This window comes from Protopterus annectens, chromosome 9.part0 (assembly GCF_019279795.1).
Source record: "Protopterus annectens isolate FY-2018-M chromosome 9.part0, PAN1.0, whole genome shotgun sequence".
Taxonomy (NCBI): Eukaryota; Metazoa; Chordata; order Ceratodontiformes; family Protopteridae; genus Protopterus; species Protopterus annectens.
The window spans coordinates 508,443,051-508,459,177 of record NC_056743.1 but is presented as its reverse complement, the minus strand read 5'-3'; the positions used below and the strand labels follow the sequence as shown (position 1 = coordinate 508,459,177).

At 42.1% G+C, this 16,127-nt stretch overlaps 1 protein-coding gene across 1 annotated transcript in view; it reads right to left on the bottom strand.

The window, feature by feature from the left end:
* LOC122811308 (aldo-keto reductase family 1 member B1-like) overlaps positions 1 to 16,127 on the bottom strand; it is a 201,822-nt gene that overhangs the window by 25,811 nt on the left and 159,884 nt on the right. The window contains exon 10 of the mRNA XM_044083069.1: positions 3,789 to 3,855. Coding sequence (XP_043939004.1) covers positions 3,816 to 3,855 — 40 coding nt within the window. The 3' untranslated portion in view covers positions 3,789 to 3,815. The remainder of the gene's footprint in view (positions 1 to 3,788; positions 3,856 to 16,127) is intronic.

The window sequence follows — 16,127 nt, the reverse complement described above, 5'->3', positions numbered from 1 at the left end:
TTTGCCATGAAGAAATTATGGTACACGACGTTAAAACAATGGTACATGAATTCTATAAACAATACCGCTGCATATAATTGTAGTGGAGATTTACTGGATGATTTTCATTGCATTTTCTTCACACATTGTTGGGTTGTGTTTCACCTGCACTTAAAAAAAAAACAGTTGACAAATTCGCACAGCTTTCGCACTGCTGCTGTTTTCAACATTCTGAACTAGTTGATATGCAAATCGTCGCACATCTTAACCATGATCCTGATTGTTTTACATTTTGAATGTTGACATTTTAATAGTAAACCTACAAATATATATATGTATTGTTATTTGTTGACATTTGATTATCGGGAAAGTCTGATTGGGTAGAAGTCCATTTTCAGCAGAGGCCCGGGGAGAAAAGCTCTAATATTAAAACATTGTTTAAGAATCAATACAAGTTATATGACAATCATTTAATATTTATAGAAATTTTAAAAAGTTTGTAGAGAAATTAAAGGTAAGTTAGTCTAAGACAAACAGGAATTGCAATATGAAGTGAGGGAAAAACAGGCTTATGGCATATCTGGGGAAAAGGTCAGGGCAGAGAATTTGATAGAAGTAAGGAGGTACGTGAAAAAGGGTGAGTAAGAAAGTATAAGTAATGAAAAGGTACTTTCTCACTTTTAGGGATATAGTTTATCCTAGTTTTGAGCAAGAACAGAGCCAGATTTTAGCTAGGAAGTCTTTCACATTGGTTTTGAAAGGGGGGAGGGAGGGTTACTGACCTGCCGGATACAGGTAAGGAGTTCCAAGCCTTAGCAACCCTATACAAGTACAGATAATGCCCAGCAGATCTGATAGGTTTGTAGACAGACATAAGGTTTTGGTCACTGGATCACAATGACCAACTGGTAACATAGTTGTGTATAATGTTTTTTGGTGCTGGACATGCAGATGGATGCTGGATAATTTTATTGGTGGTAAGAAACTGAGTAAATATATACACACACACATTGCTGTGTCAATGTGTTTATATATATATATATATATATATATATATATATATATATATATATATATATATATGTATGTATATATATACATAGTTTGCAGACACACCTCAAACATTTTATTATTTATTTATTTGCTTTTGTTAACCAGGAAAGTCCACTGGGCTGAAATAAGGCCATTTTCAGTGGAGGCCAGGGGAGAAAAGCTCCAAAAAAAAATTTACATAATTAAGAGATTATTTAGAGAGTTAATAACAGCATTTAACAATATACAAGAGTAATAACATCATTTAACAATTTACAATAAAATAATATAGGAGACAGAAGTGGCACAGTAACATAGGCAATGTATAGCAACATTTTGTGGAAGACACGGGTGATTGGCAGGTATTCAGTAGAGCAGACAGATAATGATAATCTGCACTTACCCCATGTGAGGCATGGTGAGGCACACTGTGCTGTGATTAAGGGTGAGTGCTTACCATGTGAGGCTGGGTGAGGCACACTGTGCTGTGATTAAGGGTGAGTGCACAATAGGGAGGGTGAAGAAGGGTGTGGGTATCGGAGAGATGAGTCAGGTTAGTAATCAGGTGATTGAGGAATTGGGGTGGTGCAAGGTAGCCAATGAGAGGAAAGATGTTGGTAGAGTGATTTGTTTTTGAATGATGGGGCATTATTTATAGTCCATAGAGAAGGTGGAAGGGTATTCCAGAATTTAGCTATAGTGAAAGAGTAAAGGTATTGGGCTACAGGGAGTTTAGGTCTCCTAACTTGGATAAGTGATTGATTTTCAGATCTTAGTGAATGGTTTTGTTGATAAAGAGTCATAAGTGAAGCCAGGGCTGGGCATTTGGAGGAATTATAGATGAATTTGTGTGCTGTTGTTAGTTGTATGTAAGTTAGGTGTTGTGGGAGTTCTAGCCAGTTCAGGGATTGTAACGAGTGACAGTGGTGGGAGGAATATTTTGCTCTAGTAACGAATTTAGCAATTTTGTTATAGCAGCTCTCTATTTTATTTTTTAATGACGATTGGATGTTTGTCAGAATGGGAACTCCATAGAGAAGAGAAGGTAGGAGAAAAGTCTGGGCAAGTGTTTTTCTAGTAGAGTACTTTAAAAAATGTTAATGTCGGTAGAGGGTGCCAAGTTTTTGGTGTGTTTTTTGATGGTGTTGTGGATGTGTTGGTCAGAGGTTAAGTTGTCATCTAAGGTTATGCCAAGCAACTTAGTATGGGAAACTACCTCTAAGGCAGTCTTGTTGGAGGAGAAAATGATGAAATCAAACTTATTAATGGTGGTACTTCTTTGGGGTGTAAAAAAACAAGAGTTTTGTTTTATTTGGGTTGAGGGCGAGGTGATTATTTGTCATCCAGGTTTTGGTAATAGAGAAAGCATTCAGGGTGATGGTCAGAAGTTCGGTTTCAGAGTTAATTGAGCAGATAATAGTAGAATCATCCCCGAATTGAACTACAGATGCATGAGTGAGAGTGGAGTGAAAGTCATTAATCAGGAGGGGGCCTAAGATGGATCCTTGGGGAACTCCAGTAGAAGTGATGAGAAAAGGAGAGAAAGAGTGCAACCATTTGGTGGATTGTTGACTGTTTGTGAGGTAACTGGTGAACCAGTTAAGGATGGGTGTGGACAAGCCAAGGTGTGAGAGCTTAGAAAGGAGGTGAGGATGGGAGATGGTGTTGAAAGCTTTAGAGAGATCAAGAAAGAGTGCAGAGACAAGTTTACCATCATTGCGGCTGTGGTTAACAGTGTCTAGGAAGGATAGGAGAGCAGTTGTAGTACTATGGCCAGGGCAGAATCCATGCTGAGTTGTGGAAAGTAGTTGGCTTTGGGATAGGTAACCCATGAGTTGAATTTGAGTACATTTTTCCATTATTTTAGAAATAGGAGATAGAATGGCTATAGGGCCAAAATTTGAGATGTCTGAATTATTACCACCTTTATGTAAGGGTATGATATAAGCTTTCTTCCAAGTGGATGGTACATAGGCTTCTTGGATAGATCTATTTACGAGAGTGCTGATGGGGTAGCTGATGGATTTGGCAGACATTTGAAGGTATTCTGGGGGTAAACTGTCTGGGGTAGTGCTACTGGGTTTGACTTTTAGCAGGAGTTTAGAAATAGTAAAAGTGGGAATGTGAGAGAAGGAGAAAGACTGGTGGGAAGGCTTTTCTGGGGTATGGTTTGTAGAAGTAGGGTTGCTGTTGTGAGTAGCTGTAGGAAAGGTGGAAGCAAGTTTGGAAATAGTGTCTATGAAGTAGGAGTTGAAAAGGGTAGCTAGTTCAGCAAGGGTTTTGTCAGGGTTTGGGCAATGATTGCTTTTGGTGCCAGGGTTTAATAGAGTGGAGATTGAATTCCAGAACTGTTTTGGGTTATGGTTGTGTTTGTTTTGGAGATGGAAGTAGTACTGTTTTTTTATCACTAATAACTAGATGCAATGTATTTCAGTATTGTCCACTTGTCAGGGAGTATGAAGACTAACCAGTTACTTTCTACTGTAACTTACTACCACTTCTCAAGATTGGCAGTAGACCTCTGCACACATAGCTGTCATGGTGATATGCTGCAGATCCTACTTTCAGGCCATTTGGACATATTACAACAAACAGTGCCCCACTTTCGATTCTGGTAGGAAGACAAACTGTGATATCATCACTACTAACATGTTGCTACATTTGATACGCTTTGTGTTTTTATAAACTTGCTGACTTTTGCTGTTACATATTCTTGTTTCAGTTTATTTTCATGGCATGCACTATGCTATCGTATTCATGTATGTCTTTTACATCACCTTGTATGTTCTGTTGCAACATCCAGCTCAGTCTTCATTGAATGGGTAGAATTTGTGAGGTGGGTGCCTGGAAAACAAAATGCATATCTTTATGAAATGATGCCTGCTGAGCTACTCTCTCGCTTTTAGACCTTACTTTATCCTTAATGCATGCATTTTCATATTTGCTCGATATCCTTTTCAGTCCCCATCTGTATTTCCATTATAAAATAATCCTAGAGCATATTATTTATCTTCTGATCTATAGTCATTTGAAAGTGGTACAAATGACTGGAGCTGTTGTGAAAAGACTGTCTGCTGCAAGAGATAATATAATTAGTCACGGATAGACAATAACACATGCCCTTTCATATCACTGTTGCAGTATTTGTAACCTAAGGGCTCTTAGGCCAAGGATAGCCAGGTTCCCTATTAGATTAACGAACATTTAAAATGTTGAGTACGACATGCTCAAAAGCTTTTAAGTGAACGTTCATCTAAGTGAAACCTCAGACTGTCGAAACAAAGAGTTTCGAAAAGTTATAGTTGGCCAGTTGTCAGGAAGCCAGTGGCTGACATCAGAATGTTGACCCTGTCTAGCCATTCCTACAGTCCTCCACTGTATTGCGGTCTCGTCATTCACCCTGTGAAATGTTATAACAGTCCTCCACTGTGGTGTGATCTCGGAGTTGGTATATTTAAGTTGGTGGATGTGGAGGGCGAAGCCTCCCACTTTATTTTGTTTGTTGACTTGTTTTTGTTTTTTTTTTTTTTGGAGGAGGTTTTAATGATGTTCAGTACATTTTAGCTGTCAGCCGTTTGCTTCCTTCCAGACGGCTGGCCAACTATAACTTTTCAAAACTCTTTGTTTCGACATTCTGGGGGTTCACTTAGATGAATGTTCGCTTAAAAGCTGTTGAGCATGCCATACGTGACATTTTAAGCATTTTTTCATCTAATATAGACCAGGATAACCAAACATGCACCCTGTATACCAAAGCCTTTAGTACTTAGAGGCATCGTAGTTCACATATACACTCCCCACACATGGCATAGAGCATAAGGGTGACATACGGATGTACCCACTCAGAACTTCTTTTCTACCAGTTTGAATGCCATCATGGAGCATTGGACTGAATGCTTGTTGCCAAACCATGTTGGAGTTTCTTATTTTTCTTTTTTACTTAGTGCTGTGGGGTTCATGTCACCCAGAAAAGGAAAATATCAGTGTGGGAGGTAGATTTCCCATAAAGACCATCACAGCCAGTGTCTTTTCTGTTTGGGTGCTTCTCACAACCGCACACGCTTTTGTCCCTAAGTCTGTCCATGGTCATCTCTCCTCTTTATCTATTTGCCTTGAAAACCAGTTTCTTAAGCTATTGGCTTAGGGTGTTATTGCAGAATCTTCTCATCTTGAGGGTCAGTCATCTGATAAGAAAAAGGCCAAAAAACTTGGGTCTGATGCGGATGCTGTCCAGGCCCCCAGACATTTCTCTCAAGGCTAGTGAAAGCCCAGAGGATTGTCTGGTGTTTGCCTCTGATTCCTCTGTCACAACCCTGTTGGAGGCCGGCATGGATCTGACTTCTCCCATGTCCTCAGAGACTTTACAAATATTTGTTGCTGATGTTGAGGGGGAACCTCAGCTGCTTATATCTGAGCAGCCAAGGGGGATTCCACAGATCATAGTAAGGGAGGAGATTCTTACTACGCTTACTGAATGTTACCAGGGGTCTGACCCTCTGATGGTGTTTCGTGCGGATCTTTTGTACAAAAGAAATGGAAAACCAAGCATATTTCCCCTGCAGTTAAGGATCCCCAACGTGAATGGCAGGATTTACGTCAGGGGTTATTTAAAGCCTCCTCAAGGGGTGTCTCTGCCTGCTCCTCCTTGGCCTTCCACTACCCTTAAAAGACCCAGGGAACTAGATTCTTCAGATGAGGATCTGGATTCTGGGGAAGAGTCCCTGGCTTACTCTTCTCATATTCCTTTTCCCTTGGACAGTGTTTCAGAGGAAGAGGATTCTGTGTTAGTTTCAAGGAACTTTCCTTTGCAGATACTGTTGCGCGTATGATACACTTTTTTAAGTGGGATTGTTTTCAAGTCACTGACTTTCAGAAAAGGTATTATGAACTCCTCCAGTCTGCTCCCCCTGTTTTGGTTGCCCTCCTGGATACATTTTCAGCTGCTTCTTTAGCCCTTGATTCTCAGCCCCATGCAACCACGAAACCTGATAGATTTTGCAAAGTGGCTGACGATATAAATTTTTTTATAAATGCCCTTCTGATGATCCTTCTGTAGTGTCTACCTCTTCTGACAAGTCCTCCAAGCTGTTGTCCTGTACCAAGTTACTCCCTTCAGATAAGTATAGCAGGCCCATGGAGAGGCTGGGCAAAAAGGTTTGCACTCCTGCCACTTTGTCCTTTCAACTCATCAACTACCAGACTCATATAACCAGGGGGGGTTTGACCCTCCTTTCTCAGGTTTCCAATGTAGTTTCTGACCTTTCTGGCCTTTTCTTCTTGGGCTCTACCTCTCAGGTTGCTCACCACTCTATCACATCCAGCTACAATGCAGCTGATGCCTCCTCCAGGGCTGCTGATTTTGGCTCAGCTGTGAGGTGTTATTCTTGGCTTCATCTTCAGGATTTGCCTGATGACATTAAGGCCAAACTGTTCGATGATCATTTGGATAATAAAAATTTTTTTGGAGCTGCTGCTGCTGACCTTTTGAGGTCTTTCCAGTACAAGGGTTAAGCCTTGCAAGAGTTCTTGAAATATATTTTTGTTTCTCCTGTTCCTAAGTTTCAGAGGAATTATCCCTCCAAATCTGCCTTTGTTCATAGGAAGTCTCACCTCCAACCTAAGGAGAAAAAGGGTTCTAGACTTGTGCCTCCTGTTAAACCCCTACCTTCCAGAAACCTTCTTTTCAAGATAAGCCATTTCACACTTTGTTTCCCCTTTCCCTCAGCCAACAAACTCTTGGGTTCTGTCCATTATCTGCCAGGGATATTTCATGGTTCAGAAATCCCTTCCTCCCTTTTTGGGCATCCTCCAACCTCTTTGGGAACAACTTCCTCTTTTCCCATAGTTGGTTTATTGGCTTATGGTCCAGGGCACCATTCAAGCTGTGTCTCATACCCAGGTAGGGAGGGGTTTTCATTCCAGAATTTTTGGTTTCCCAGAAAGGAGACCAATTCTGAATGTTTCTCATCTCAACACCTTTCTCAAGATTCCTTCCTTTCAGATGTTGTTTCTTCAGATTTTATTTCCCCTTCTTATTCCCCAGGCCTTTCTGGTCTCTCTGGATCTCATAGTTGCCTACCTTCATATCCCCATCCATCGCTTTTCAGGAAATGTTTACATTTCTCTGTTTCTTCCTTACATTTTCAGTTCTCTGCCTTGCCCTTTGGCCTCTCTACTGGCCTAAGGGTAGTCACCAAATGTCTTGCTCCTGTCATTGCCTTTTGCAGTATAAGAGAAGTTTAGATCTTTCCCTACCTGGAAGATCTGATCATTCAGGCTTCTTCCCCTGATGCTCTGTTTAAGGATCCTAAATTTACTATTTCCCCTGTTAGAGAGTCTGGGGTTCACCATAAACCTAGTGAAATCATCTCCAAAACCTTATCAGGATCTTATTTTCCTTGATTGCAGGCTCCCAAGGCCCAGTCTTCACTGCCTTTTCCAGTGTCTTCTTCCTCTGCCTTCAGTCATGGCCAGGGAATTTTTCAGGGTCCTTGGATTCAAGGCTTCAACCATTCCCATGGTCCCTCTGGCCAGGCTTTACATGAGAAAGCTTCAGTGGTACCCTGACTCAGTTTGGCTTCATTGCTGTCACCTCCTGGACTTCCCGGTACCCTTTCTTCCTTGTCTCAAGTTCAAGCTTCAGTGATGGATTCAGCAATTTTCTTTCAACCTGGGACTTCCTTTTGAAGCTCCAGTTCCGACTCAACAGCTTTTTACTGATGTCTCAGACAGGAGATGGGGGGCCTCCTTTGGTTCTCTCAAGGTTCAGGGTCTCTGGCCTCTTCCTCAGGGGTTGGACCACATCAGTATTAAGGAGATGAGGGCTCTGCTACTAGCTTTTCAGACTTTTCATTCCCTCTTTCATTCTGAGCTCCTCAAAATTTTCACAGGCAATACTACAATGATGTGGTATGTAAAAAAGCAAGGGGGCACAAGGTCCTGTCTTTTTTGCAGACTAGCTGTTCAGGTCTGTGGTCTAGCTGTCCATTATCAAGTGGCTCTTAAGGCAGTTTACATTTCCATGAAACACAGTTTAATGTCAGATTCTTTTAGCAGGCCCACCACACAAGCTCATGAATGGATGCATCACAGATTTCTTCCTTGATATTGCCCATTGTTGAGTTACTCCTCAGATAGTTCTTTTTGTCTCCACTTTGAACAAACTACTTCCTCTCTTCTGTTCCAGACTCCCAAGTTTTCTGGTTTGGAAAGTGAGCACCCAGCCTTTGCCTTGGAAGAGGGTGTTTCTGTATGCCTTCCTTTCCCCATGAGTCCTGCACTAAATCAGACAGGTCTCTCCAAACAATCTTGCTAGTAATTCCCATTTGGCCCACTTAATTTCTCTCTCTCTTTCTCACTTGGCCATGGGTAATCAAAACAAGTTACCTCACCAGGTGGATCTTCTAACACAAGACAAGGGGTCTGTTGTCCATCCACCCTTGTCTACTCTTCAACTGACAACTGTGGCTGATACGGTTTTATTCCCTCTCAGGCACTCCTTTTCTGAGGAAATGCTTTGGGTTCTGCAAGAGGCCAGAAAACTCACTATCAGGAAATCATATATGTTTAAACAGAAAAGATTATCTGTCTGGTGCTCCTGTCACCATCAGGCTCCTCTATTTGTAGATGTTCCTTTGGTTGACTCTTATGTGATCTTCTCCATGCTGGGTTGGCATATTCTTCAGTTAAATTTCACCTGTTAGCAATTTCTGCTTGTCTGACCTTGACTGCTCCTCTAGCTTTTAGACTTGAGGTCAAGAAATTTCTTAAAGGTGTCCTTTATATCAGGCCTCCAAGGAAAACTATTCCACCTTCCTGAGACCAAAATTCTGTTCTTGAAAATTTGACTCGGCCTCCTTTTGAGGCTGTTTTCAGCTTCTTTGCAACATTGTACATGGAAGACTGTTCTTTTGTGTCTCACTTCAGCCAAGAGACTGCCTGCCCTTCAGGATGTCATGGCTGTTCCTCCTTTCCTTAGTATTCCACAGAGACAGGGTGCCTTTTCATATTTACCCTTCTTTTATGCCCAAGGTGGTCAATGAGTTGGTCCTTAATCAATCTATTTATCTTCCTTTATTTTTTCCTTCTCCACAGTCTACCAGTGAGAAGGTTGTTCACACCTTGGATTTACATTGACAGCTCAGATATTATTTGGATAAAACTAAAGTTATTTGCAGATCTGAGCAGCTTATTGTTTCTTTTTATCCTTAGTCTTTGTGTTTGGCTGTTTCTGAGCAAACCATCACTTCCTGGATTTCTAAGGCCATTTACTTTTGTTATTCTTTTCATGCTAAATGTCTTTCCTCATCAGTAGAAGCTCATTCTACCAGGCCTGTTGCATTCTCTGGTGCTTTTTTCAAGGGGCTAAATACCAATTCCCTCCTTGAGGCTGCTACTTTCACTAAGCATTACAAGTTGGATGTTATTTTCAGGGCCACAGCTGGCTTTGCCAGGGCAATTCTGCATGGGTTTCCATAGGACTGTTCCATGCTGTACTCCTCCCAGGCTTCATCTTAAGCTTTTGTACTCTCCCATAGGTTGAGTACTGCAGCAGTGGTATGGAAGGACATAGTACAGTTGTGTAAAATCTTGCATAACAGTAGATGCTCTTCTCTTCCCTTTTGCAGTATTCACTTCCTCCCTCCTGCCCCCCCCCCTCTGTTCTAGGCTGTTCTTTCTTGCCCTCCGTTGGATCCACATGCTTATCATTGTCAATAGGGACATTCTGTTACTCCTGAGGCTTTTCCAGTTCTGATTGGGTGCATCCATACATCACCTTTATGTCCTACGCCTTGCGTGGGCAGCATACATGTGATGTACAACACCTATAAATACTAAAGGCTTTGGTATACTGACCAGATGTTCGGCTGTCCTTGGCAGGAAATCCCTTAAGTTATGAATACTGCATCAGTAAAGAGAAGGACATCTATTGCTATGATAAGATTTTAAATAACTATCTTTTTTTTAATCGGGCACTTCCTCCTGATGCTATGTCATGGTTTGTACACTGTGAATGTCTAAAGTGTCACTGTCCACGATATGATGTCCCTTTCCTGTTGGTGATGTCTACTTACCAGACCAATGAACTGGTATCATTAGCTTTAGTTATAACAAACAAAAATACATTTTATTCAATTGGAATATGAGGCATGGTTAGTGCATAGGATTAAGGCTTTGAGCTGTTAATGGCCAGCTACCTGTATTTCAGAGTACAGAGTTTGAGTCCTTCTGCGTCCATTTGCCTACAATGTGACTCTCCGTAATTCACCTGACCCTTTATTGGTCCTAGGTCAACCCTGAAAAAGGACACATGCTCAATGGGCTTATCTGTTTAAAAAATAAGTAAAAATAAATCAGTAAATAACAGCCAACATGTAGAAAAAACAAAAATCCTTGCAGTTTTAGTCATTCACTGATAGAGGGCATGCTCAGGAAGCTGTAAAATGTATTTAGCATGAATGCACGAGTAAGTTACCGCAAGTGAATCATCCAAATCTCCACAGTGATTATCAGTTCTAAGGACATAAACCTTGTCTGCAGCATAAACAGGACATGGAGGGACAGATATGTGTCTTGAAGATGATCCCTTCTCTGTCACAGGCTTCCCATCCATGTGAAGAAAAGTTCATCTCAAATTTGGACCAATGGGTGGGAATTTAGAAATTTAGCCCAGTTTTGTCACATATGTCCCTAATGGACAGGGACAGCCTGTGAACACTTGATGTGTACAAGACTGTATTGTAACTTGTAAAATTCCTTTGGATATGAACACATCAGCAATCTTCTTCTTCTTCTTCTTCTTCTTTCGGCTTTTCCCGGTTAGGGGTCGCCACAGCGGATCACCTTGTCCGCACATTGAGTGGCAGTGGAGTTTTACGGTGTCGAGTTGCCAGCCCGGCGCCCAACCTTCCACAGAAGGCACACTCACACGCACACCTAGGGCCAATTTAGAGTGTCCAATCCACCTGCAGCATGTCTTTGGGATGTGGGAGGAAACCGGAGCACCCGGAGGAAACCCACGCGACCACAGGGAGGACATGCAGACTCCGCACAGAAGGCACCCCAGCCGGGGATCGAACCGGAGAACCTCTTGCTGTGAGGCGGCAATGCTAACCACTGCACCACCGTGGCCGCCCATGAACACATCAGCAATATTTTGGTAAATTTGAGGTAAGCTTGGATCGACTTAAAATTTTTTTTGGGCTGATAGCCAAGCAACCACCTATGCAATCTATGAACTTATTACTAATGTAATCCCATTAATATGTTTGGAGTGTTTGGAAACATATGAGGGCTGTCAATGGTAATATACAGATCTGAAAATCTATATACGGTGCTCTGCAATACATGAAACAAATCTAGTTTCCTCCATCTGATAATATATGCTATAAGTCAGTATACCAACATCCAGCAAATAAAATGGTGATTTTTGACAGGTGATAATAATCCAGTAGAACCTCTTCAGCCATGTATGAATGTTTTTTACCCTGCAGTTATACATGTACATCATTTGTAACTTAAACATGGAGTTTTTCTCCCCAGACCTCCACTGAAAATGTGTTTTACCGAGCTGGACTTTTCCTGGTCAATAAAGATAAATAAATAATGCAAAAGACTGAAATGTTAATGCAGCAAATATTTTAAGTAGGTAATCAGATGAAATGAGCATATTGAGACTTGAGTTTTCATCATTAATTGTGTCTGTAAAAGATAGATGAAGAAGGCAAAGAGCAGTGGGGCAGAAGAAGATTTTAAAAAGTCAAACAAGGTGGTGAAATCTGTAAAGAAAGCTTAGGTTCCCCTGGGAAGAAGGGCAAGAAGCAAACTGTATCCATATTCATCAAGGACTCCCACACCTCAAGACTGGTTGCAACGCACGATGCATCGGAGACCATCCAGGTGCAATTAACCATAGGCAAGACTGCTCTGCAAATTGTAGCATGTTACAGGCCACCCTCACAAACTCAGGAACCTCACATGGCCTTCCTGAAAACACTAGAGGGGATAAATGTATCACCAAACACCATCATACTAGGTGACTTCAACTACCCTAATATAGACTGGGAACACTACTCAAGCCCAAACACCCTAGCCCAAAAGTTCCTGGAATTCATAAACTCAAATGCCATGGAACAACTAGTTACCATCCCCACAAGAGGAGATAACATACTTGACCTCATCATCACGAACACGGGAGCACAATGTTCAACACCGAAGTATACCCCTCACTGGTGAGATCAGATCACAAACTAATCTCGCTGGAGGTCCTCATCCCACCCCACCTGAAATAAAAAGACCACAGTAAAGAACTTCTCGAAAGCCGACTTCACACTTCTAAAGACTAGTGTGGTCTCCTTTAAGGCCCCCGAGCCGGGGGAAAACAGTACACATGCCGCTGAATCACTTACAAATGCCTTCTACCAGCACCTGCAGGACTGCATGGATAAGGCAATCCCAAGCAAAACAAAGACTCTTTGTACCAAAGGCAAGCGTCCAGTCTGGTGGACCCCAGCCATAAACAAACTCTACAACAAAAGGAGGAAGCTACTACAAGATAGAGCAAAATCCTTAAAAGGTAAGACACCCTTGATCACTATAAGTAAAAACTAAGAGCTCTCATAAAATCATCCAAAGCAAATTTTGAGAGAAAAATAGCTAAAGACTCAAAAGACAATCATAAGGCCTTCTTTAGCTATGTTAGAAACCTGGGAGGAAACTCCCAGATATGCTCAGAACTAGTTCAAAATGATGTGAAGATTACTGATCCTACGGACATTGCCAACATACTGGCTGACAGGTTCAGTGCAAACTTCTCCCCTCCCCAAAAGGAGAGATATCTATACCAAATGATTGCAGCCCCCAAACATCTCCAACGCCCAAGTGAGAACTGCTCTCTCCAAAGCAAAAAACACAGCATCAATGGGACCTGATGGTGTCCCCGGCTGTGTGCTCCACGAACTCAATGAGGAATTAAACCCACAGCTAGGACAGCTGTTTAATCAGAGCCTTACCTCTGGATACGTACCCAGGGAGTGGCGCACTGCAACTGTGGTCCCACTTCACAAAGGCGGTGCCTCCACCGACCCTGGAAATTACCGGCCCATTAGCTTGACAAGCCTTATCTGCAAAGCCATGGAGAGGATCATAATGGACCTCATAAATAAAGACATAGGGAATTTGCAGACTTTGGATCCAACCCAGTTTGGCTTTGTCAAAGGCAGATCATGCCTTTTAAACTTGGTTGACTTTTTCGAAACAGTCACCAAAGCCATTGATGAGGGAAAGGCAGTCCATACAGCCTACCTCGATCTGGCAAAGGTCTTCGATACAATACCCCACTCGGGTATCATTGAAAAACTCATCAGCTTAAATATTAACCCATACATCACAAGATGGGTTGCAAACTGGCTGAGTGACAGAACCCACAGGGTCAGAGTTGCTGGCGCCATGTCAGACTCAAAGCCTGTCACAAGTGGTGTCCCACAGGGCTCAGTCCTAGGCCCACTCTTGTTTGGCATCTACTTCTCGAAAGTACAAGCAAACACAGGAGGGTTATGGCTGACAAAGTTTGCAGATGACTGCAAACTGGGCGCCATAGTAGAAAACACATCTGACACAGATATCCTTCAGAAGGGTCTCACAGAAACGGATAACTGGTGCCAGAGCCATGGCCTAAAGTTAAATGCCAAAAAATGCATAGTCATACCCTTCGGGAAAAACAAGGTTACCCCTAGCTACCAAATAGGTGGCAATCCACTGAGCACAGAAGAAGTTATCAGGGACCTGGGGACCCAGGTTGATAGTAGTCTGTCATTCGACACCCATGTAGCTAAAGTAGTTAGGAAGACCTTCTACATTGCCCACCTTATCATGAAGGGATTCTCATCTAGATCAAGGGAGGTCATTGTCTCCCTCTACTCATCACTCATCAGACCAATGATTGAGTACAATGCCCCATTCGGAATGTATCTGACCCAACACTTGCAGCAGCTGGAGAGGCCACAAAGTTCCTCACCAAAAGGATAAAGGGTCTCAAAAATCTGTCCTATGCTGCCCGACTGAAAGAACTCCAGCTCTATTCAGTCGCCACGCTTGCTCAGAGGTGACCTGTGCCTAACATACAAGGCCATGTCAAACCCAGATTTGATGAATATGCTTCACCTCAAAAATCTAGATCCATCAGAGCCACAAGGGCGGGAGACTTAAACCTCGACACGGCTATTAATAGGATGTGCTGGAGGGATAGATTCATCACCCAAAGACTCCCTATGCTGTGGAACAAAATCCCGGTATATGTGAGGCAGAGCACCTCGCTGGCCTTGTTCAAGAGAAATCTTGACCAATGGATGGGAGATCGCAGATATACCCCAGGGATTACCTCAGTGTCACTGCTCGACAGAGGCACAGCAAAATAATGGGTATAGTTCCCCATACTAAAGGGGTGGCGTAAGCCACAAAACTATGGGCTAGGCTTGTAAATGCCCTTGGGCAGATAGCCTAGTATGAACCTATGAACCTATTATGAAAAATGAGGTATGATGAGAAAGACAGACAAATTTATGGGTGAAGGGACAATATATTTTAAATGGTGGAAAAGCTTCACTAGTAGTAAGTTAGCAGAAATAAAGATGCAAATTATTAGAGGATGAAGCTCAAGCTTTGGATCAAATAAAGAACAGGCTTCTGAGGAGGTTGCACACGTAAAACATATGTTCTTGCTTTGTCAGCTGATCCATTAGAGGTCCCTCCTTGATGAGTATTTGGTCGGTTATCACATCTCAACTAATCAGAATTTGGCATTTAGGGACATTGGCTTGTTCAGCTAATGAGGCCAGTGACATAATATATTGGTTTCATAAATGCTCTTTTCAATGGAGCTTGACTTTTTGCTCCATAGCCATCGGCAAACACCCACCGGAATTAAAAACAAAATTGCAAATTTGAATTCACATTGCTAAAGTAAGTGATGAAAGAATGGTGTGTACTGACAGTCATTTAGCCACACCTCAAACTTATTCTGCAGTCAGTATCTTGAAGCTTGCAGTAGATGAATCAACTCCTGTAGTAATGTGTTCTTTGACTACAGCATGTGTAAAAAGGTGATGGACAGATTGATATTAAAAGATAATGCAGTTCTCAATCCATTTGTAAAGTGCTTGGCAAATACAAGCTCTTCCTTCCCTGCAGTAAGAGAGATGACAAACTGGTCCACTGCTCTAAGCTCGTGAGCCTTCCTTAAGTAGAACCTAGAGTGACTGTGAACAGCAAGGGGTTAGGCTTTATCTCCCCTGTGTTCTGCAGCTGCAAAAAATACTGGGAGATGAATGGGCTGGTTAAACAAAAGTACAAAAACTTCAATAACAAAACAAGAAGAGCTGTACAATAAAACCACGACCAAGCCAGACCACCAGGTCACCAGCTTTTAATAACAAATGCACTCATTCTAGACTCCAGTGCCTCGGCTCAAAAAAGCCTTTCATGAGTAAAAAATGTAACAAAAAACACTGATAGATATACAATAGATCCCTCCCCAAATTTTTTTACTTTTAAAATTACAAAAACTACCTGCAGAAGGCAGTGTAATTTTGTCCTGAAGAGCATCCTACCCTTGTAGAAAAACAGCTATGGTTCCATATACATAAGTGCCTGAAGCACTGAGACAGGGAACAATATTTTCAAAGAAGTGAAGTTCAGTGACCCCCCTCCCCCAAGTTTACAGGCTCAAACAGAAGATGTGCCAGCTTGTTTATCACAAAGTCGAAGTGTTACAGGGAAGAGGAAGGGTTTCTGAATGAGAGATGGAGATACATCGCTCCTTTAAGGAATTTCTTGTCCAGCTAGTACTAGGTTACATTCTTGCCCATTGCAGGGTCACAGGGTACTAAAATAACTGAAATGTACCCTGATCATGAAATAACTGAGACTTGGAATACTACAGGTGCCAGAAGTAGGTCAAAATTACCTATAGACTACCAACATGGAGAGGTACAGGGTACCACACTGTCCAAATACAAAACTTTTTTCACATGCATATATAGGTCTGCTGAGTGGAAGGTTTCTTAGCATGTTCAGTCATCTCAAAGAACCTCCACTGGCAAGTTCAGCAGAATAAGGGA